Source organism: Capricornis sumatraensis, chromosome 10, assembly GCF_032405125.1.
Source record: "Capricornis sumatraensis isolate serow.1 chromosome 10, serow.2, whole genome shotgun sequence".
NCBI lineage: Eukaryota > Metazoa > Chordata > Mammalia > Artiodactyla > Bovidae > Capricornis > Capricornis sumatraensis.
In genome coordinates this window covers 84,729,338-84,752,385 of record NC_091078.1, presented here as the reverse complement: position 1 = coordinate 84,752,385, position 23,048 = coordinate 84,729,338, and the positions used below count along the sequence as shown (strand labels likewise).

Sequence of the window (23,048 nt, the reverse complement as noted above, 5' to 3'; positions counted from 1 at the left end):
GTTAATATCCAGTGGTCTCAGCACCATTTTTGATAAGTTTCTTCTTTTTCCCCGTAATGAATTGTCTTAAGCACTCCACAGAAAGTCAGCTGACTGTAAGTGTGAGGGTTTATTTCCATGCTTTCATTTCTTTTCCGCTGATCTGTGTGTCTGTCTTTATGTCAGTGCCACACTATCTTGATTACTGATTGACCATGGCTTTGTAGTAAGTTTTGAAATTAGAAACTGTGAATGCTTCAACTTCGGTCTTCTTTGTTAAGATTCTTTTGGCTATTTTGGATCCTTTGTTTTTCATATGAATTTCAGGATCTCCCTGTTACTACAAAAAGTACAGCTGGAATTTTAATAGAGATTATGTTCATTCTGTAGACTGATACAGGGAACACTGCCATATTAACAGAATTAGGTCTGCCAATTTATGAAGATAGGGCATCTCTCCATTTATGTAGGTCATCTTTTATTTCTTTCAGCAATGTCTTATGATCTGTGTGTTACAAGTATTAAGCTTTTGTTAAATATATTTCTCAGTATATTACTCTTTTGCATGGAATTGTTTACTTGGTGTTTTCAGACTGTGGATAGAAATGTGATTGATTTTTGTATGCTGACCTTATATCTTACCAACTGGACTGAACTTATTTATTAGTTCTAACAGTTGTTTAACACTTATTTCTTATCTTTTTGGTCATAGCCGTTCTAACAGGTGTGAGATGTACATTTCCCTGAAGATTGGTGGTGGTTGAGCTCCTTTTCATGTGCCCATTGGCCATCTATATATCTGCTTTGGGAACATATATATTTAGGTCCTCTGCCTGTGTTTTAATTGATTGCTGGTTTTGCTAGCTGTTGATTTGTATATCGAGTTGTTTTTATATTTTGGTTATCAACCCCTTATCAGATATATGATTTATAAGTACTTTCTCCCATTCAGTAAAGCTTCCTTTTTCTTTTGTTGATGCTTTCTTTTGCCATACAGAAGCTTTTTAGTTTGAAGTGGTCCCACATGTTTATTTTTGCTTTTGTTGCTTTTGGTGTCAGAATGAAAAAGAATCACTGCCAAGACCAATGTCAAGGAGCTTTCTTCTGTTTTCTCCCAGGAGTTTTATGATTTCAGGCCTTAAATTCAGTTTCAATCCATTTTGACTTAATTTTTACATATGTTGTAATATAGTAATCTAGTTTCATTCTTGTGCATATGACTGCCCATTTTTCCCAGCCCCACTTATTGAAGAGACTGTCCTTTCCCCATCATGTGTTCTTGGCTTGTTTGTCACAAATAAATTGATTGTATATGTGTGGGTTTATTTCTGGACTCTCTAATCTGTTTCATTGATATATGTGTCTGTCTTTATGCAAGTACTTTTCAAATTATTATAGCTTTATAATATAATTTGAAACCAGGGGTGTGATACCTCCAGCCTTGTCCTTCTTTCTCAAGATTGCTTTGGCTGTTTGAGTTCTTTTATGGTTCCATACACATTTTAGGATTGTGCTATCTCTGTGGAAAGTAGCACTGGAATTTTGATAGGGATTGCACCGAATCTGTAGATTGATTTGGGTAATATGGACATGTTAACAATAGTAATTCTTCTAGTCCATCCATGAGCATAGCATATCTTTCCATTTATTCATGTCTTCAGCTTCTTTTTCAGTGTTTTACAGTTTTCAACATACAGGTCTTTCACCTCCGTAGATGAGTTTATTCCTAGGTATTTTCTTCTTTTTGAAACAATGATAAATGGGACTCTTTTCTCAATTTATCCTTCTGATAATTCATTCTTAGTGTATAGAAATTCAGTAGGTTTCTGTATGTTGACTTTGTATGTTACAACTTTACTAAATTCATTTATTAGTTCTAACAGTTTGTTCATGGAGTCTTTCATGGTTTTTTCTACATACAATGTCATGTCATCTGCAAATGGTGACAGTTTTACTTCTTCCTTTCAGTTTGGATGTTTTTCATTTCTTTTTCTTGCCTAAATGCTCTGGCTAGGACTTCCAGTACCATGACAAATAAAAATGGCAAGAATAGACATCCTTGTCTTGTTCCCAATCTTAGAGGGAAAACTTTCAACTTTTCATCATTGAGTATAATGTTAGCTATGGGTTTGTCTTATATGACCTTAAGGTACAACCTCATGTCATCTGTGAGTGTAGTTTTACTTCTAGAAAAAGTTTTAAAAGAACTAAAAGTCATTTTTTAGTAAGAGTATTTGTTTCAGTTATCTGAGAGAAGGAGAAAAGGAGAACAAGAAAGAAGAGTCAAACTTTTCTCACCAGTCTTTGGATGGATTACTCGGGCAGCATTTGTTGACCAACTCAGTCAAGGCTCACCTTCCTGAGACTGTGAGGAATTGTCCATCTACAGACCTCATTTCTAATCATAGAAGTCAGGCAGAGATATACACACATATATGCCTTACATATGTCCACATCACTCTCCACCATGGTAACCTCTACTTCTAGTGACCTCACTGCCTTAGCTAAAAGTATGTGGCAAAGAGGAAGTCAGAGCAACTCTGTGTGATGTGCTCAAGGGTCATCATATTTTGCCAGAAAACCACCATTTCTGGTTGGATGTGTTTGTACTTTCACAAGTTTACTTGAGGTATAATGTTCACAAATTCAAATTAGGTGTTTTATTTTCACAGTTCAGAGAGTTAGGTTTTGGTACTGTCTCGGCTACCTCGTCAGATTCTGGGCACATAACCCATCACTTTGGTCTTCCCCTATATCAATGCTTTCATATAGCAGAGAATAGCATGGAAGTGTCATGGAACAAGTAGAATTAGTCCATGAATGTGCTGGATACACAATATAGGAAGAGCCTTTTCTCATGGAACCATCACAGCTTTCAAAGCAGACGTGTATGCCACCTCCGGTATTTATCTTTTTTAGCCGGTCTTTTACCTTTTTGATTGACTATGAAGGACACAGCTTGAGTGTGTGTTCTTATTTGTCAGTCTGTGAAATAACAATATAATGCTACAAAGAGTTTGAATCCAGATGCCTTAAGAGAATATTTTCACGTGGGGCCCCTGTTTAGATTCAACAGGCAGCCCCTGTTTAGATTCACTGCGTCTGTGCGTTTCTCAGCACAAAAGCAGTTCAGAGTTCAAGAAAGTGGAGGGCTTTTCAGAAGTGCATGATGTAGTCTGAGGTCAGTAATGTCCACGCTAATCCACTCATTGGACTTCCTTTCGAACTAGCCTTTTATGATCATGATTATAAATAGAAATGTAAATCAGCTTTTCCCATTCTCTTTCTAGCTAGGGGGAAAAAAAAAGTATGACCTCAGCTTTCTTCTGTTTGTTACCTTATAAATACAAACTCCTTCTGTTGGACAACCAGAGGCATATATCAGCACTCACCCTTTGTTCATAGGCAAAGGTTAAGTGGGTCTTGAATCTGATCATGGACTTCAGATGCCTGCATTGAGATTACTCTGAGAAGCAAGCTTCCGTTCCCTCAGTTACTCAGGGTCTGCTGGGGTGGTGGGGAGTCCAGCTGAGTGGCATCTCCTAAAAATTGATGTTCTGGACTTGAGATAATAATCACCTTTTTATATCTATCAATGGAGAGGGGATGGAACAGAGGTAATCAAAGATCTTGGAAACTCGTTTTAAAATGTAGGATAAGGGAATTTCAGAGGGCTGCATCTTGAATCATTTTACATGAACTAATAAGGACCACTATTTGCATTTCTTGCATATCAGCACTCACAGCTCAGAGCATGTGGTGGAAGTCTCTCCGTGATATGGAGAGGGGTCCCAATGCTGAAGCTTTGGTGTTTTAGTGGTTCGTCCGCCAGAAGCTTTTCCAGGGCCCTCTGGGAGATGCCACATTGCCTCTCTGCTTTGTTGTGTGCTTCAGAATGCTGCTAGTTTTTGAATCATACATTTTGGTTTTGCTTTTTTTGCTTTCTTACCCTCTATAGATGATCACAGTAGAGTGAAGTTAAGACCTTTACCAGGAAAAGACTCTAAGCACAGCGACTACATTAACGCAAACTATGTCGATGTAAGTCAGAAATGTTTTCCTAAACTTGTTTCTGATAAATGAAGAGTGCTGCTGAGACGGTTGAATGTGTTTCCGTACTGCACAGAGCTTTCATGAAAAACACAGACTACTCAGTATGGAAGGCGCTTGAATTATTAACCGGTCTGTGGCACTGCTTTCATCTCACTGTGTGCTGTGTCATCTTTGAAGGGTTACAACAAAGCGAAAGCCTACATCGCCACCCAGGGACCGTTAAAGTCCACGTTTGAAGATTTCTGGAGGATGATTTGGGAACAAAACACTGGAATCATTGTCATGATTACGAACCTTGTGGAAAAAGGAAGAGTAAGAACTTTTACTCATGTACCTGCATTCAAAAAATTACTTGTGGAGTGTCTGCTGTAGGGCAGAAACTTGATAAGGCCAGACGAGTTAGAGAAATGAGAAGTGTCCACCATGCCAGGAAAGTGGTCACTTACCAGAGTGGATTCAACATGATGATCAAGGTGAACAGGGTATCTTTAGGTGTTAATCTGTCTTTCTCAAATAGATTAACAATACATTTATAAAAGTCTTTAAAAAAAGATGAATAAGGTATTAATTAGGAGGATGCTGCAAAATGCGTGGACATATTCCATAGTACAGATAACTTTTTAAAGAGCTAATGTTTGAGGTGAGATTTAAGCAATGAAAGAGAAGGCAGAAGAGTCACACAGATGTGGAAAGAGAAGGAAGGACATTCTAAGTACAGGGGAAGAAAGACAAAAGTAGGGACAGTGGAAGAAACGCACTATATATTCGAGGAGCTACTAGTAGTTCAAATCCAGGGGAGTAAAGACTGCTTAAACACCTCGACCATCTCTAAGAGAATCTTTTTTTAAGATGGTGAGTCATAGTTTAACTTTGCTGGATTTTGAACTTACATTGCTGCTAAGTCACTTCAGTCGTGTCTGACTCTGTGCAACCCCATAGACTGCAGCCCACCAGGCTCCTCCGTCCCTGAGATTCTCCAGGCAAGAATACTGGAGTGGGTTGCCATTTCCTTCTCCAATGCATGAAAGTGAAAAGTAAAGTGAAGTCTCTCAGTCATGTCTGACTCTTAGTGACCCCATGGACTGCAGCCCACCAGGCTCCTCCATCCAAGGGATTTTCCAGGCAAGAGTACTGGAGTGGGTTGCCACTGCCTTCTCCTTGAACTTACATTAGATATTAATTAATTAATGGAATGGAATAGAATAAGGTTCCAGGCTGTAGTCCCTTACTCAGAATCACTACTGCCTCACTTTGTGGAGTCAAAATTGGTGACCAGTTGTTAACACACAGGCTCTCACAGTTAGAAGAGACTTTCCTTTTTTCTCCCCTTCGTGTATTTAGCCACATATGGTATGGCATATCGGATCTTAGTTCCCCAATGAGGGATCCTACCTGCACCCCTGCATTGCAAGTGCAGAGTGGTAACCACTGGTCCACCAGGGAAGTCCCGCAAGAGACTTACTTTTACCTGTGAATGCAGGCCAACCTCCCAAGTGATACTCAGACTTCCTTGGTAACATATCCTACCCACATTTCGTATGGGTCAAATATACAGGGCTTTTCTTAGACCCCCTTTAAAGTACATCATGAGATGCAGGATGGTCACAAATACTAGGCCCAGTCCTCAAATGATCTAGCCCACACGTGTCCCAAGATTAACCTCTGCAGGGGTTGCAGCTGCCTGCAAGGACTTCAGCCCATTCATTCCTGATTGAGTCAGCCACATGGTGAGAGTACCTGTGTTTCAACAGTGCTATTTGAAACCACATTACCAACAGTGGCATTGTGGTATCGATTGTAGTTATAATTTACAACTTTTTTAATTTATCTTTTTTTGCAGCGAAAATGTGATCAGTATTGGCCCACAGAGAACAGTGAGGAGTATGGAAACATTATTGTCACCCTGAAGAGCACAAAAGTACATGCCTGCTATACTGTTCGTCGTTTCTCAGTCAGAAATACAAAAGTGAAAAAGGTATTGAAGGGGTTGGGTGGGCTGCCAGGGCGTCTCTTTTTAAACTAGTATGAAAATCACTGTGCGACCAAGGCCAACTCTCATAACCAACTTTTTTTTTTTTTTTAAGTATTTTTGAAACGTTTTTTCACAACTCTTTTGATTGACATCAGTGTATGGTGTGAAAGATACTGGCAAAGCACATAATAGAATTTAACTGGCCTGACTGAGTTCTTTAATCTCCTCATGAAAGAGGCTTCATTTGGAGTGGGGGGAGGGACAAAAGGTCCTCTGAGGTTTTGGTAGCCAGCAAATATGGCAGCATCTGTTTGGTAATTTAGCTTTTTAAATCTAATTTTCTGACAGCTTTAAAGCATTGTTTCCCAAAGTGTGTCCCAAGGAATACTAGCCCTGCAATATGCTTGCAAAACTCAAAGTGTGCAAAATGAGTGCTAAATGAGCCTGAATTCCCCCTTAAAAATTTACAAGGAAAACAAGTACCCAGAGTGCCAGGGTTAGGAAACCAATGTAACTCTGTCATGTTTCCTAATGTGATTTAACAGTAAAGAACACTCACCATCCTGAGAATCACCCTTGTGGAAATGGCACGTTCTGGTTTTCTCAGTTTCTCTTGTTGAAAATCCAGTGTCCCATTGAGACTCACAGATCACTCTAGCAGTCCTAGGAACTCAGGACAGATGCTCATTAGGACAGTGTGGAGTGTTACTCACTCTCTGGAGGCTTAGGTGGGCAGCTGGTTCCTCATTTATTTTTCTAGGCTTGGACATCTTTGGGAATGTGATAAAACTGTCTGCCTCTTGCCCCAGAAGAATTCACGTTTACTCAGGTTTTTGTACACCATTTCAGTGGCTCTAAAGCCCATTCATGGTCCAAGGTTAACAGTCCTTTCCATGTGTAGCTTTCTTCCCCAGAATGGCAGAAGTATTATATATATAGATCAGTAGCACTGTCTTTATCTATGTTCTCTACACCAGAGCTGTTAGTTGGTTCAGGCTGACCAATAACCAGTTTATGTTCATGAAGTATAAGTTTTCCATTAGGCATGGAAACACCTCAGGTATTTAAATGTGGCCCACTTACTCTTATTTTAGAAATGGCTTAAGTCAGAGGAGGATGTCAAATAGGAATGTCTGGCGTTTTGCACACTGACAGTAGGAACTGAAAATGAGGAAGGAAAAGGAGAGGTAACTGGAGAATTAATAATCAAGGACATCCAAGCATGGAGCCAAGCACCCTACAGTGTTCAGTGTCAACAGATTAATGACCCTGAATCACCAAAAACATTTGTAAATTTTACAAGTATTGGTAATAATAGTAATAAAGAACACATCTCAGAAACGGATCTATTTGAAGAAGATTGTCAACCAAAGTGGTTGAAATGTAAAAAGTTCAGCCACTTACAGGAAAACAACTCTAAAAAATTCATTTTGAAAGGGACAGATAAATTGACTGTTGCTTTGGACTCTGGAGGTTCAGAAGGATCTTCCCCACACTTCCTGGAGGTTGCACAGCACACGCCTTGCAGCCCCTAAAGGATCAGCCTGGACAGTGGAGAAAGAATGGGAGTCCTGGCGCACAGTCAGAGGAGCTGGGGCAGGAAGTCAGGAAATGGAAGTTGTTGTTTGTATAGTTGCTAAGTAGTTCCTTAGTTATGTCTGACTCTTTGCGACCCCATGGACTGCAGCCTGCCAGGCTCCTCTGTCCATGGGATTTCCCGGGCAAGGATACTGGAGCAGGTTGCCTTTTCCTTCTCCAGGGGATCTTCCTGACCTAGAGATAGAACCTCGTGTCTCCTGCACTGGCAGGTGGATTCTTCACTGCTGAGCCATCAGGGAAGCACCTAGGAAATAGAAATCTTGTAGGCAAATTACTGAGCTCTTTGGATAGCAGATCCAGAAAAATGAAATATGAAACATTCATTCTTGGTGCAGAAGGTAACCATATTCTCTTCTATGAAGTATCTGCGCCATCTCATCCAGCTGGGTCATGTCCTCATTTGTGGCCAGAGAGGATATCAGCAGTTAGGGCGAATGAGAACAGAGGTTGGGATTCCTGCTGTCCTTACAGCATCTTCATCTAGAATGCCCACTGTTGGCTTAAAGACGTGCTTTCTTGCCTTTCTCTTAGGGGCAGAAGGGAAACCCCAAGGGGCGGCAGAACGAACGGGTAGTGATCCAGTACCACTACACGCAATGGCCCGACATGGGGGTTCCGGAGTACGCCCTCCCAGTGCTGACCTTCGTGAGGAGGTCCTCGGCAGCCCGCACGCCGGAGATGGGCCCTGTGCTGGTGCACTGCAGGTGAGGACCCACCCGACTGGGGAGGGCAGGGGCTGTGGGCCTGCCGCTGCTTTGTTTGACAGCGAACTAGAGTCTTCCACCCCAAACTGGGACCACTGAGACTTGTGGAGTTACAGGAGGTCACTATAGTCCTCTAACAGTAAGAAAGCAGCTGCTGCTTGTGAGGGTGAAACAGAATGAACTCTTAGAGGATGAGTCTCCAGTTTTTATAACACCATCTCATTATTGATAAAATCCAGTGTTATTTTGTAAGGCAATTGTTGGTAGCTCCTAATATATAAAAACCTTAAACACAAGTTTAGAACTTCCCACACTAGAAACTTTGAGGGTTTTTTTTTTTTTTGGTTTGGTTTTTAATTTTTATTGAAGTATAGTTGCTTTAGAGGGTTTGTTAGTTTTTGCTGTACAGCAAAGTAAATCAGTTATATGTATACATACATCCCTTGTTTTTTGGATTTCCTTTCCATTTAGGTCACCACAGAACATTGAGGAGCTTTTTGAATTGAGTTTTTGAATATGGCTTTTCTGTAGGGTTTCTCCAAAAATTAGTATTTATTTTCTGGGTGAAAGGCTTTGAGCTTATAGGTACTATATAAAATACCTTTGTAAAGCACATAAAAAGCCTGTTTTCCCTTCTAAACTACCGTAAACAACCTTAGTAAATAGTAACATTAATGCTCAGTTGTGTCCAGCTCTACGACCCCATACCCTCTGGGCTCCTCTGCCCATGGGGTTTCTCAAGCAAGAATACTGGAGTTGGGTTGCCATTTCCTTCTCCAGGGGAATTTCCCCAACCCAGGGATCGAACCCATGTCTCTTGTGTCTCCTGCATTGGCAGGCAGATTCTTTACACTGAGCCACCTGGAAATCAACCTCAGCTGGTTGTTTAAAAATGCCTTTACTATATTTATTTATTTATTGAAGGATAATTGCTTTGCAGAATTTTGTTGTTTTCTGTGAAACCTCAACATGAGTCAGCCATAGGTATACATATATCCCCTCCCTTTTGAACTTCCCTCCCATCTCCCACCCGATCCCACCCCTCTAGGCTGATACAGAGCCCCTGTTCAAGTTTCCTGAGCCATACTGGATTGCTTGGCTTTGGCGTTCAGACAGATGTTGCTGCTTCTGTGATGTATCTTACACGGCTGCACAGCTTCCTTGGCTCTTCTTTGGGGCGGCTCCCCTAATAGGTGCCCACAGAGCAGCAGGAGTTGGAGCCTGTCTTCTGTTTAGAGTGCCTCGAGAACTCTCCATTTTTGCTAATCCATTTACAATCAGTAAAATAGAAGAGAGTCTACCAGAGAGCTTGTGTATCAGCAGAGTTGTGTCAGACGGGAAACCTTCTAGGGGGGTGGGAGCGGAGATTCTGCCAAAGAGAAGTTTGTTGTTCAATATGGCAGAACTCGGGTCTCCCTAGGATGTTTTGTTTCTCTGAAATAACAGTTAGGATGTGGGATTAAAGAGGGTGGCTTTTCCAGGTGCACTCTTCCTAGTCCACCTCTGGATTATGAAAGGAAAGTATCCTTTTCAACAGGGACTTTTGCAATACTGAGCCCACCAGGCTCAAAGCAGAAAGGTGGGCAGAAAGCCCATATGTTGAAAGGACGATGGGCTCCCCCACAACCGCTGCGGGAGCAGGAGAGCCAGGTGATGCCTCTGCGGGAGTGGTTCTGGTGTGGGCACGTGGCTGCCAGGAGGGATGCCTTGGGCTCCCTGGCATCATGGACTTAGATCCTTTTGCTTGAGCTACAAGGAAGGCCAAGGAAGCTCGTATGTCGCTTATATATATTTTATTTAAGTATACATAGTCTCTCTTTTTATACAAGGAATGAAGTAGTCTTCCCTCCTCATCAAGACTCAAGAGGGAGGAAGGATCCTCTTGTCGTTTGTGGATGCTCTCCATTCATCATAACCTGCGCCGGGTCCCTCGAACAGCAGGGTTATTTCTCAGGGCCGTAGAGATGCGGAGGGTGGTTTCTGCAGTTTGTGCCAGGGCTGAGCAGCAGGGGTGCTCGCTGAGCGTCTGCCTTTCTTCCAGCGCTGGTGTGGGCAGGACAGGCACCTACATCGTCATTGACAGCATGCTGCAACAGATAAAAGACAAAAGCACAGTCAACGTCCTGGGATTCCTGAAGCATATCAGGACTCAGCGCAACTACCTCGTCCAGACTGAGGTGAGGAGACACTGTGCGGCCCCCGTGGGGTCTCCGTGCGCTGGAACGGAAGGGTGAGGAGCGTCAGCAGACAGGGCTGGGAGGAAGCTACAGGGGTTTGGATTGGAAGGTGTCCTGACGAGGCTATCTGCTTGTTCCCCACTTTTGTGTGGATGTGAAATGGAGCTGGGACACTGTCCCTAGTGCTGTGTATTCGTTGATCTGGGAGTTAAACATTGTCTGGCCCGAGAGGATGGTTGTAAAGCCCTCCAGTGAACACGCGTTTCCCCACTGCGTGTTTGGAGCATGGTGTGGCGTACAGAACCGACGTCAGTGCAGTCCCTGCCCTCAAGCCGCTTCTGGCGCGTTAGGAAGTGAGTGCTGAGGGAATCACGGAGAGGTCCCTGCCAGGGGAAGAGCGCCTTGAAGGTAGATTTCCTGCAGGAAACAGGTGGTATCTCGTCACAGCTCACCTCGGTGACCGTCATGTCCTCTGCCTTTTAGGAGCAGTACATTTTCATCCACGATGCCTTGTTGGAAGCCATTCTTGGAAAGGAGACGGAAGTGTCTTCCAGTCAGCTGCACAGTTACGTTAACAGCATCCTCATACCAGGAGTAGGAGGCAAGACGCGACTGGAAAAACAGTTCAAGGTACTGCTTTGAATACATTTCTTTGGGCAGAAAGCAAGGAGGTAAAGAAATGCCTTGAGTTTAGGGCTCCATGTCCTTTTTGCATGACTGTTTAGACTGAGATGGATTACTTTGTGTACTCCTGAGATGTAATACATGGGAAAATCAAGCTGCGACTTGTTTGTAAGTGTCTTGAGTAGACAGTGCCGTGCTATATTTTCTTCTGTGCAGTTTACAACTTTATTTGAACATAAACACTTGCCCCTGGCCACAATGACATAATATGTTGTTAGTTGTTCCAATAAAAAAAAAAAAAATCCCCTGTATTCTTTCTGACCTAATTTATCATACCCTTATGAAGAACGGCAATTTGTTGACATTATCTTGAAAGCTGAGCTCTGTGAAAGACTATCCCAGTAGATGATTTAGAAACTAAAAAAGACTTACTAAGCAATACTAGAAAAAAGGTTAATTTTTCCTAAATGGGGTTTTCTTTCTCTTTGATAGGGGCACAAGGTGTGAAGACAGTTAGGGTTATATGGAATTGAGTGAAATAAGGTGAAGAGAGAGACTATAAGAACTATTAAAGTAATTAAGGTCAGAGCAGCTTAGCCATCTCAAAAGTACTGGATGCCTCCTATTTAGCAGTCTCTCATTAGACTTTAAAAATCTGTCTTTTTTGCACATTGTTCTATTTCTCATTTTGTGTCAAGATAAAAAGAATGAGATGAATCGCTGCAGTTTTCATTTTCATGGTCAAACTTTCCATAGACACTGAAACCTTCCTTTGAATCTCAGCTGAAGAAATGAGACTGTCAAGCAAGTGATAACAAGTGATATGAAATGAAAAATGATTAATTTCACCAGGTTCAGTCCTAACAACTTTATATTTCCAGGTCTCTTTTATAATGTCCTACCCACTCTAAAAACCATTAAGTTAATTAATAGTGAGGACATAGTGTCTTATTTTGAATGTTGAAAATGAACTCTTTAAAAATTAATATTTCTTTTGTTAAAAAAATTATTTTTTATTGGGGCATAGCCAGTTAACAATGTTGTGATAGTTTAAGGTGGACAGCAAAGGGACTCAGCCATATACAGACATGTATCCGTTCTCCCCCCAAACTCCCCTCCCATCGAGGCTGCCACATAGCATTGAGCAGAGTTCCCTGTGTTCTACAGTACCTCCTTATTGGTTATCCATTTTAAATATAGCAGTGTGGAGTACCAGTATTTTTAAAATTCTGCCGTTTGTTCCTGAAACATTTGTTTATACCTTGTTTTAAAAAATTCATCAAAGGAGATCGGGTTGTTTGTTCTTTTACAGGTATAGAACTTACCTAGAAAGAAAACACAAGAAACAGAAACTCAGGCTGCCTCCAGGGCCCTGGACGGTGTAGCTGTAAAGCAGGTAGAGCAGGAGAGCATTCCCATACATTCTAGTAGAGAGTGCATGGGAAAGTCCACATTAATTCAGTAAATCCAAAGAAGTCATTCAGTAAATCCACATTATTCAATAAATATTGCTCACATGGAGCCTGCCGTCAAGAAACCTAAGGCCTAAAAGTAAGTGAAACAAGACGCACTCCACCGAGACAGTTGAGAAAAGTACCACCAGTCAGACACAAAGTGTTCTTAGGGTGCAGAAATGTTCAAAAGTCATCAGTTATCTGATTATTGGCATTTTTGCCAGATCTTCAAGCAGATGCTCTCAGTTATAGCTTTGTTTTTGTTCTGTTGTCTTTCCAAGCTTTATTGAGATAGAATTCTAAGTTCAGGGGACACAAGGTATGATTTGATGTTTATGTGCATACTGGAAAATGTTTGCCACAGTAAGTTAACACATGCACAGATATAGTCCTTTGAGTGAGGACGAAAATGTTGCTTTTCTTTCAGCTGGTCACACAGTGCAATGCAAAATATGTGGAATGCTTCAGTGCTCAGAAAGAGTGCAACAAAGAAAAAAACCGAAACTCTTCAGTCGTGCCATGTAAGATCTTAACAGCTGTTCGACTTGACTGTGTTTTCCTTTCCTTGAGATTTTGTGTGTTCGGTAAAGAGGCAACCACCACCATGGGGAAAAGTTATGCTTAGGACAAATAGAACAGATGGGAGGGGCAGCTGTCAGCACCAGGAAGTTGCTGTGTCTATGGGACAAGAAATCTAGCTTCAAGTTCACCTCGAGATTGAAGAGTGAGGCTATTTCCACCATGTCTTAGCTTAAAACCCTAAAAAGAAAGGTAAAGTCATTGTCACTGTGGCATGTATGCTCTCTTAAAATAGAAAGTCCTGGTTTAATCTGTCCAACTGGAACTACAATTATAAATTATCCTGTCAACTGAGACCAAGACACTTGATAGGTGGTGACCATCGTGTAAGTAACTTGGGACTCAGCAGAGGATATTGTGTGTATGCTGTAGAAACAGACATAGGGAATCAGTGGAGAGATTCTCTTGATTGAAAAAGGCCAAGATTTTCTAAGCGCTTCCTGAACAGAAAGATAGAGATAAGGGGATGCAGAAGAGCAGAGTGCAATATGTTGGTCTAATTATAGGAACATCAAACTGGGGTCAACAGTGACCTCAACTCCTCTTTCGTCTCTAGCTTCTTCGTGACCTGCTGAGAAAGTGTCTCCCACAGTTGCATGCTATTCGCATAATGCCTGCGTCCCTCTGGGCACGTGCAGATGGACGTGTAAAGTTTCCTTTTACATTCAGTCTTAGCTGATAATGCTTTAGCTTGGTTAACAGCATAGGTAAGTCTTAAAAAGAAACAGGAGCCAAGGGACTCTATGGCTCATCAGGTAACTCTGAGAAGGTGCTGTTGATGGTGTGTGGGTAACCAAGGCAAATGTGTTTGGTTTTTTTTTTTGTCATAGCTGAACGTGCTCGAGTGGGTCTTGCACCATTGCCTGGAATGAAAGGAACAGACTACATTAATGCTTCTTATATCATGGTGAGAGTCAACAGTTACTTATACGTAAAGCCGATTACACTAAACGGTGCTAAAGAGCAGACACCACCTATGTGGCTATTCAAATACTTTCTCAATGTATAATGTCAAAATTTGAGAGATTTCTGCATCTGGAAACCTTTAACAAAGAATACCTAATCCATGAGGACACAAAAATGCTTAAGAAACAAGCTTGTTAAGGAAGTGATCCTCTTATTGATTTCACCCATCTAGTCTTGGAATAAATGTTGAAATGACTGTTAAGTAAAAACAGCAGGGGGAATGAGAAGTGAATAGGACACAGAGAGAAAACTGTCTCTACGTGTTAGCAGAAGTACGTCTAAAAATTAGCCAAGTGCACTGAAAGCCTCTTTGGATTGTTTCAGTGAGGTTAGCACCATGCTGGTCTTATTTCATGAATGTGTTTTACTACCGTGGAGTTAGAATAAGGCACTCATAATCGCTGGTTCTTCATCTTCCTAACTAAAGGGCTATTACAGGAGCAATGAGTTTATTATAACCCAGCACCCTCTGCCGCACACCACCAAGGATTTCTGGAGGATGATTTGGGACCACAATGCACAGATCATTGTCATGCTGCCGGACAACCAGAGCTTGGTGAGTGAGGCACGCCTGCTCTGCATTCACGGGCCTGTGAGGCCGCACGCATTCATGACCTTGCAGTAGGGCTGTAGTGTCTGCACGCGCTGGGGAGGGAATGTAGACTGCTCATTTCATAGGTCTGCTCCAATCCTTGATTTCTGATTCCTAGTGGTAGAACCCCTCAACTCTACTGTACACGGTAGATGACAGAAGGTTTTGGAAAAAACTTCTGTTTCCAACCTCACTAGTGTTTGAACTGACACTGATCTCTTAGTTGCTACATGTCACTGTTGAAAACCAAATGAGCAGTGGTCAACATGTATTGATTATATGACCTTGTTTTTACATGTATTAGCTCATTAAATCATTTCTACAACTTGATGACGTAGGTACTGTCTTCACCTCCTTTAGGAGCTGAGAAAACTGAGGGACCTAGTTTGTGCAGGGGCATATACAAATAATTATGGCCATGATTTGAGTCACTTGTCTTATTTTGTTACTGTCTATGTCCAACTCCACATTACAGAAATGTTTCCCAGCCAAAAAAACAAAAATCAGTATCAAAAGTACTAATAACGTATCATCATTTACCCCTCATTCCATAGGCAAGCCAGATCTGTTACAGGGAAGGAGAAAAGGAGAGGCTTTTTTCTTGGAAATTAACGGTGCTTTTTAAAGACCTTGACTAAGCTACTAATTCTTTCTCCTCCCTTTAGTCCTTCCCTATTGAGGTCTCCAGATTTCCCAGGTGGATCAGAGGTAAAGAATCCACCTGCCAATGCAGGAGACCTGGGTTGGGAAGATCCCCTGGAGAAGGAACTGGCAACCCACTCCAGTAGTCTTGCCTGGGAAATCCCATGCACAGAGGAGCCTGGCGGGCTACAGTCCAGGGGGTCACAAAGAATCAGACACGACTTAGCAACTAAACAATAACTGAGGTCTGTAAGACCCTAGAGGAGAAGGGTGAGCACATTTATGAAAACAAGTTTAAGTCTTACCGCTGCACTTTCATTGCCTGAAGTTTTCAATCAGTTGGGTCTTCGGAAGTTACTATGAGGACATGGAAGCACACAGACTAAAAACAAAAACAAAAATGATCTGCTTCCTTGAGTGTCAAGAGTAGTGAGTTTTTTAATCAGGAAAGAACAGCATGTGATTGAACCCCTAGTCTTGATGACATGCGTTTGACTGTGTGCCCAGTCAGTAGGAACTTCACTTTGTCGCTTTCTGCTCCAGCTTCAGAATACCAAGACTGCTTCTGTGTGATAGAATGGCAACAGAGTTGAGAATCTTAAGCTAAAAACTGGAGTGTAAATTTTCAAATTAGCTGGCAATAGGGGTCTATTCTGTTTGGCATATGGAAATTGGAGGCATTTAGGGTTGTTAAAACGTGCATTTGTTGGATGAGTCAGTGTTTTGTTATCCTCACTGAACAGAGGACAGCCACTGAAAGCGGCTCTACCCACAAGCTCATTTGCATGGGCAGGCACGTGGGAGCCTGGATCCAGTGAGTCTGCTGTGCGGACAGTGAGGCTGCAGGGCCAGGCCTGCCACTTCCGGGTCTCGGGCCGTGGAGGCGATGCTGGAATCCTGTACATCCGCGCTCATAGCTCAGAGGTGGAAAGTCAGATGTAGTGTTTCCTAAGGGCTTTCCTGCTGGCTGAGTCGATAAAGAATCTGCCTGCAATCCAGAAGACCTGGGTTCGATCCCTGGGTCAGGAAGATCCCCTGGATGAGCAAATGGCAACCCACTCCAGTATTCTTGCCTGGAGAATCCCATGGACAGAGGAGCCTGGTGGGCTACAGCCCATGGGGTCGCAAGGAGTCAGACATGATAATGTCTCTGCATTTTTTTTTGCTTTGTTATTTATCACTACTGTAACTCTACAAGACCATGATTCTGTGGATGGCCCAAAAGTCACTGTGGCCAAGGCATCTTTGCCTTATCCATCAGCAAAATACCCATGAGACCAGAGCTCCTACTGAAGTCAGTAGCATTGTTTCTTTGTAATAGTCTGTCAAGTTGAGGCATTATTCCCTAGTTTACTGTCTTGTGTTCAAAACTATTTTTCTGCCTTTCTTCCACCATTTTGTTAGTTGCTCTGCTGTGGGATTTGTGACCCCGTGGACTATAGCCCACCAGGCTACTCTGTCCATGGGGTTCTCCAGGCAAGAAGACCTGAGTGGGTTGCCATTACTAACTCCTTTTGGCAGTTGGTAGGCCAGTTAGAAAATTTCTAATTCATATTATCATCATAATAGTTACTTGGGGTATATAGTTTTATTATTCCCATTTTTCCAACATGGAAATTAAGGCCTAGTCAGATTATTCAGGGGCATATCCCGTCCTATGCTTAATCTGTGTATTTGGTCAAATTTAGAGGCCTTGTTCATCATTATGTCTTTGCTGCTGTTTTAGTTGCTTAGTGGTGTCTGAGTTTGTAACCCTATGGACTGTAGCCAGCCAGGCTCCTCTGTGCAGGGGATTTCTCAGGCAAGAACACTGGAGTGGGTTGCCATTCCCTTCTCCAGGGGATCTTCCCAAACCAGGGATCAAACCCATGTTTCCTGCATTGCAAGTGTCTTCTTTACCACTCATCCACCAGGATACCTGTTAAAAGGGTCCTAATTCCATATCCTAGGGCACAGTGTATTAAAATCCAAGACAGTTACAGACTTCTTTTGTATAGACTAAACCCGATTGCTAATCTGTTTCCCCTTATGCTGAGCTTTAAAAATAAAAATGTACTTGGCAATAAGCTATATTGAAACTTGAAAGGGTGATAAGTCTTATTGGACTGTTGGCTCATTTCTAATGCAACAATGTAAGATTAAACAAAACCTTGCTTTGAACATTATTCAGAATTATTTCTGACTTCACTAGTATAGTGTCTAGGCTTTTTCAGGAAAATGCCCATAGAAATCTATATATTACATGCAAACTGTAATTTGCCATTTGAACTGATGAGAAAAAGGAGATGAGGCTCATCATAATGATTGGATTTCTCAGTCTCCAACCTAGGCAATGGTTATCTTTTTCTTAGGCCTTCATAGTTTTCAGGGGAAGAATTCAAGTATCAAGCCTGAATATTGTATTAGTTTCAGATGTACAGCTTAGTGATTCAGTTATTTCTTCTGATTCTTTTCCATTACAGGTTATTACAAGATATTTGAATATTGCTCCCTGAGCTGTAAATTGTTATTGCTTATCTATTTTATGTACTGTAGTTTCTGTTACTGAATATTTATGTTTAATCTTAAAATAGATAAACATTTAAAGCTTGCCTGATTCAAGACTGAAAGACGTGAAGTCTTAACATTGACAGTTTAACGTCCCTTTAACAAAGCACCTTATACTTATAGCCAGCCTGCTTATTTATGGACCTGTCTGAGCTTTGTAGATGAAAACTGTCTTCCCTCACTGGTATATTAAGAAAAGTACATAAGATAATGTTTACAAAAAGTCTTTTGGAAAATGCTAGTCAACTGTAGAACTCTTAATAACATAATCCATAGAACAACCATTAGCATATCTTAATTGCACTAAGCCACTGTGAAATAATAAAATGGATAGGATAGGAGATCGTATCTTCTTTTTTATTCTCACACTTACCATTACACAGCATTTCTCAGCTAGGGGTTAGACATCCCCTACAGAAGGAGCCTTTTTGGTTGGTTGAGTAACACAGATGAGAGGTGCCAAAAAATAGTGATTGTGTTTTACAATAAAATACAATAACCACTGACCTCAGCATGATGCAATATGCGTATATCAATAATTCTATGAACCCAACTTAAAAGATGATCTGGGAATCATGGGAAATTGCAAACATAAGAAATTGGTAAGAAAATTCAAGAACGAATGGTTGACAGCCCTGCAGAAGAATTTTTTTCTTTTTTTCTTTGGTGCCTGTAGGCTGAAGATGAGTTTGTGTACTGGCCCAGTCGAGAAGAATCCATGAACTGTGAGGCCTTTACCGTCACCCTTATCAGCAAAGACAGACTGTGCCTCTCTAATGAAGAGCAAATTATCATCCATGACTTTATCCTTGAAGCTACACAGGTAACCTCAACCTCAGGTCCTTGGTAACAGCTGTACCTAGGTCCTGGGTGATTCTAAGTCACAGTGAAGTAATCTACCACCCTGAGGACAGGCCCAGGCAGGCGTCTTGAGTATGACCTAATTTTAAATGTGCACACTTCCTTTTTTGCTGCCTTCAAGTATTTGCTTTTTCCAGGTGGAAGGATGAAATGTAGCAGTTCCTTGGATTGAGCATGCATACAAATAGGCTTGTTGACCTGATTATAAGAACAATATACTAGAGCTCTATAGTTACTTTGCCATCAGAAATGTAAGCCTTAGAAAATAATATGTTGCAGGGGTAATAATATTAAGACTATACATTTAAAAAAATACACATTTTGATGAGTAATTAACTATCTTTCTATGGAGCGGTTAAGAGGGGAGTTATCTTATTTAGTAAATTAAATACTGGTGTCCTTTCCCCTTTCTTGTTTTTATCTTTATAGATAAGATAGAATAGGATATAAAGTCTCTTATAGTTTGTTGTCCCTTAAAATGTTTGCCTGAACAGGATTCTATTTCACTGTGATAACCTCATTTGTTGCTTCCCTGGTGGCCTAGCAGTAAAGAATCTGCCTGCAGGGCAGGAGACACAGATTCAATCACTGGGACAGGAAGCTCCCCTGGAGAAGGAAATGGCAACCCACTCCAGTATTCTTGCCTGGGAAATCCCATGGACAGAGGAGCAGGACTATAGTTCATGGCATCAGAAAGGATTCGGACACAACTGTAGCAACTACAGTACCACACCACCAACCTCGTTTGTTAACTGTCAGGCAGAGACCTCCCTAGTACTTTCCTCCTTAGAGCAGGTTGGGTCTCCTGGCAATCATGGCGGTCTTCAGTGGTCTGTACTATGTGCTAGCAAGTCCCAGTTGTTAAGACTGTAGATGGGGTGAAGTGAAGGGTGACCTGTGACTCGTGTCATGCTGGTTGCAGGATGACTATGTCCTCGAAGTCCGACATTTCCAGTGCCCCAAGTGGCCCAACCCGGACGCCCCCATCAGCAGTACTTTTGAGCTCATCAACGTCATCAAGGAAGAGGCCTTGACAAGGGACGGCCCCACCATTGTGCATGATGAGTATGTACCAGGTTTTTTCCATTTTCCTGTTGCACTGTGATAGGAGGAGGGAGGAGGGAGAGACTCACAAGCCCTTTCTCTGCGGGCGACAATTCCAGGGTATTTCTAATGTGCACATGTCATGGTTTCTACTGGGTACATGCGGTTTCTAGTGTGCACCGGTGTAAAATGTTGTGCGTTTTAGTTTGTCAGAGGCTTCAGGTTCTGCTATAGGGTTCATCTTTCTAGACAGTACTGTGTATTAGCCTACCGCAATATATCTGCATGCTTTCCTAGGTTTTCTGTTTCAGTAATGCAAACTAGACAGTAATGTACATGTTTACATTTATATTAATTTAATGTCATAGTTTATATTATCTTTAAATCCTTACACTGATTTTCAACAAACACTAGGTAGAAAACCTTTTAAAATATGTTTAGTTGATTAGTAATCATAAAGTTAACTCTTAATAATATTTATAGTTTACATTGTGTTTTGAAGTTTACCGTCTCTGGTGGTTTAAAGGTAAAGCATGATTTGCTTCTAGCTCAAAGCTGCTAGGTGTCTGAATGGAGTTCAGACCCCGCATACTCTCACTTTAATGAGAGGGACAGGGTCCTAGATATACCTAATGGTGTGTGAATATCTGGAGTCAGACTTCATAGCTGGGACTTGACCTGCCAGACAGTGGCAGATGGTTTCAAATCTCACAAGCCTCTAGCCCAGGTTCCACGGTAGGTAGCTTCCTTAGTCAGCACGTTGTTAGGCATTTACTATTAAATTACCACCCCCTCTGCTAGAGTAGATACTAATATATTTCACAGTGAAGCTTATAAAATAAGCCTTTGCTTTGAACTGTTGCGGTCAGAGGAAATGAGACTTCTGGCGGAGGTCAGTACTGTCACCAGTTTGAAGCAAGCCACATGACTGGCTCCTTCCAAGGAGTCTGATGGTCTTTTTAAAACAGTGACTATTTCAGAATGTTAGCCTGCCTCTTAATTAGATTAAGAAGAACTAAGAGGCTACAGTCTATGGTGTCCCAAGAGTTGGACACAAGTTAGCAACTAAACCACCACCAGTAAGTAAGATCCCTGGAAATGTGACAACCAGCAGTAGTGTTTAAATGACACAGACGGCTTCAGAATAACTAGGTACCTGCTCCTAGTCTAAGCAACTGTAGGATATGCAGTTATAGCAGAAAGTGAGGACTGCTTCTAGAGTCTCCCTCCTCCCCACTAATCTGGGTTAGCTTTTCAAATACCTTCTGGATTTTACCAGCTTTTAGCAATTCAGGCCAAATTCTAATGTTGCTGCCTGCCTGGTTTTGTTGTGGATTTTGCGGTACTAATAGTACTCCAAGGATCTCCCCTTAACTCAGGAATGCAGCTGATCTTATATTAGAGAACGGAGAAAGGGGAAAGAAAGTACAATTTTAACAGAACTGTTTGATTCATTCATCTATATACAGCTTTGGGGTGGATTGTCTTAGGCAGTGATTTTCATTTTACACTACATGCTGTATATGTTACCTCTGGACTTAATCAGATACAGCTTGTTCTTAGGTCTAAATAAGAAAAGAGCAAGTTAATCCTACACTAGTGCATCTTCACATGTTACGTAGGTGAGCTGGATGAAAAGCCCCTAACGATCAAGTGTTCATTCATTTACCCACCATCTTTAAGAGAGAAGTGAGTCCATTAAAATTATTTTTCTACATTACTTGAGCAAATTTGAAGTTTTTAAGTAGTTGCTAGCTCTAGTACATCACTCTGAATGCCAGTTACCTTTCAGTTTCCATCTTACCTTTTGCACCTCTAAATATCCCTTCCTGCTAGCCTACAGACACCTCAAGTCTAGTATCTGTAGGTCCAAACTCAGCCTCCCGTCCTGCTCCCATCCACTTAGTTGTACAAACCAGAAAGACATCAAAGTCCTTCTTTGTGCCTCCTCACTTCCATGTATCATTGGGCCCCAGAGCTTGCAGATGCTTCGCAGGCTTTCAGTACACTTTCCAAATCCTTCTGCAGCCTGGTTGAAGTCTACTCTGCCCCAGCTATCATCCCAGTCCTCCTGTCTTCTCATTCAACACACACCTCAAAAGGCACGCTCTTTGAAACTGTCTCTAATTCATCCCAGAGGTGATCATTCACAGACAACACATCTTTACCAGTGCCATTCCTGTTTATCAGATCCGCTTCTCAGCGCTTGTTTACATGACTGTCAGCCCCACACTGCAGAGACCAGCAGTGTGAACTCATTTGTCCCATTCTCCATAGAGTGAAGTCCCATGCCTGACACACAGTGGGCAGTAGAAAAATACTGATATGAGTTGGTACCGTGTTTCAAGTTAGGATGACTTACCCATTATTCAGGATATGTGCTTATATATGAACTTTGCCCGGAGAGCCTTGTTTTTGTTTTGGTTATTGTTATTTTACCTGCTTACATTTATCTGTGGACTATAAAGCCAATTTACAAAGTTTTAAAAACTCTGTCAAAAAATAGGTGGGGGGAGGCTTGGAAAGGCCTGGCTGCTTCCACTGACCGAGAGTTAACTTCTAGCGCACAAACTCTGTGCTCTCTGCCTGGTCCTCACAGCTGTGTGCCAGGTGAATGGAGTTTCTAGATAAAACGATCTTTAGGGGTAAAACTTCCTCAACGAAAAGTACACTCGTTCAGTTTGAGCCCAGGCATAGGTTAAAGGCAAACCATTTTGTTCTCAGCTTCCTATGTTCTGCTCATGACAGTCCTATCCAGAGGCTGATCTGTATCATTACTGTCAAATGGTAAACACAGAGCCTATTTTCCTAAGAAGAGTGTGGAACACAGTCATGGTTCTTACACCGTTTTATGAGACAGTAGTAGCTTAGACCTTCACTTACAGAACCAAAAGGCTGGTTTCTTGTGTGAATCTACCACCCTGTTGCATGCCAGAGTGGGCTGCTTTCATTCAGCAGTTCTCAGAGTGGGATCTGAGGGTCCCTGATTAGGAAGGGCAGCGGGATGGTCTCTTGGATCACCTTCCAGGTGATCCAGGCAGGCACAACAGTTTTCAGAATAATACGAAGATACTGGTAGCCTTGTTCACTCTTATTCTGTCTTGAGTGTACAGAGGAGTTTCTCAGAGTGACCTGACCCAGGTGACATCCCCACTCTGACAGCGAAGGGAATGTGTGCTTGCATGGTGGTGTGTTTCAATGTTTTCTCAGCTCTAATGTCTGATACAGTAAAGACTGATAGCTAACAGCCAAATA

The 23,048-nt window shown here is 41.8% G+C and overlaps 1 protein-coding gene across 2 annotated transcripts in view; it reads left to right on the top strand.

The window, feature by feature from the left end:
* The window catches only part of PTPRG (protein tyrosine phosphatase receptor type G), a 765,748-nt gene that overhangs the window by 730,558 nt on the left and 12,142 nt on the right, over positions 1-23,048 (top strand). For both annotated transcript variants that reach the window (XM_068983186.1, XM_068983185.1), the window contains 11 exons: positions 3,938-4,020; positions 4,210-4,344; positions 5,873-6,007; positions 8,135-8,307; positions 10,349-10,484; positions 10,968-11,114; positions 12,990-13,083; positions 13,972-14,048; positions 14,535-14,663; positions 18,565-18,711; positions 19,672-19,814. In XM_068983186.1, coding sequence (XP_068839287.1) covers positions 3,938-4,020; positions 4,210-4,344; positions 5,873-6,007; positions 8,135-8,307; positions 10,349-10,484; positions 10,968-11,114; positions 12,990-13,083; positions 13,972-14,048; positions 14,535-14,663; positions 18,565-18,711; positions 19,672-19,814 — 1,399 coding nt within the window. The remainder of the gene's footprint in view (positions 1-3,937; positions 4,021-4,209; positions 4,345-5,872; positions 6,008-8,134; positions 8,308-10,348; positions 10,485-10,967; positions 11,115-12,989; positions 13,084-13,971; positions 14,049-14,534; positions 14,664-18,564; positions 18,712-19,671; positions 19,815-23,048) is intronic.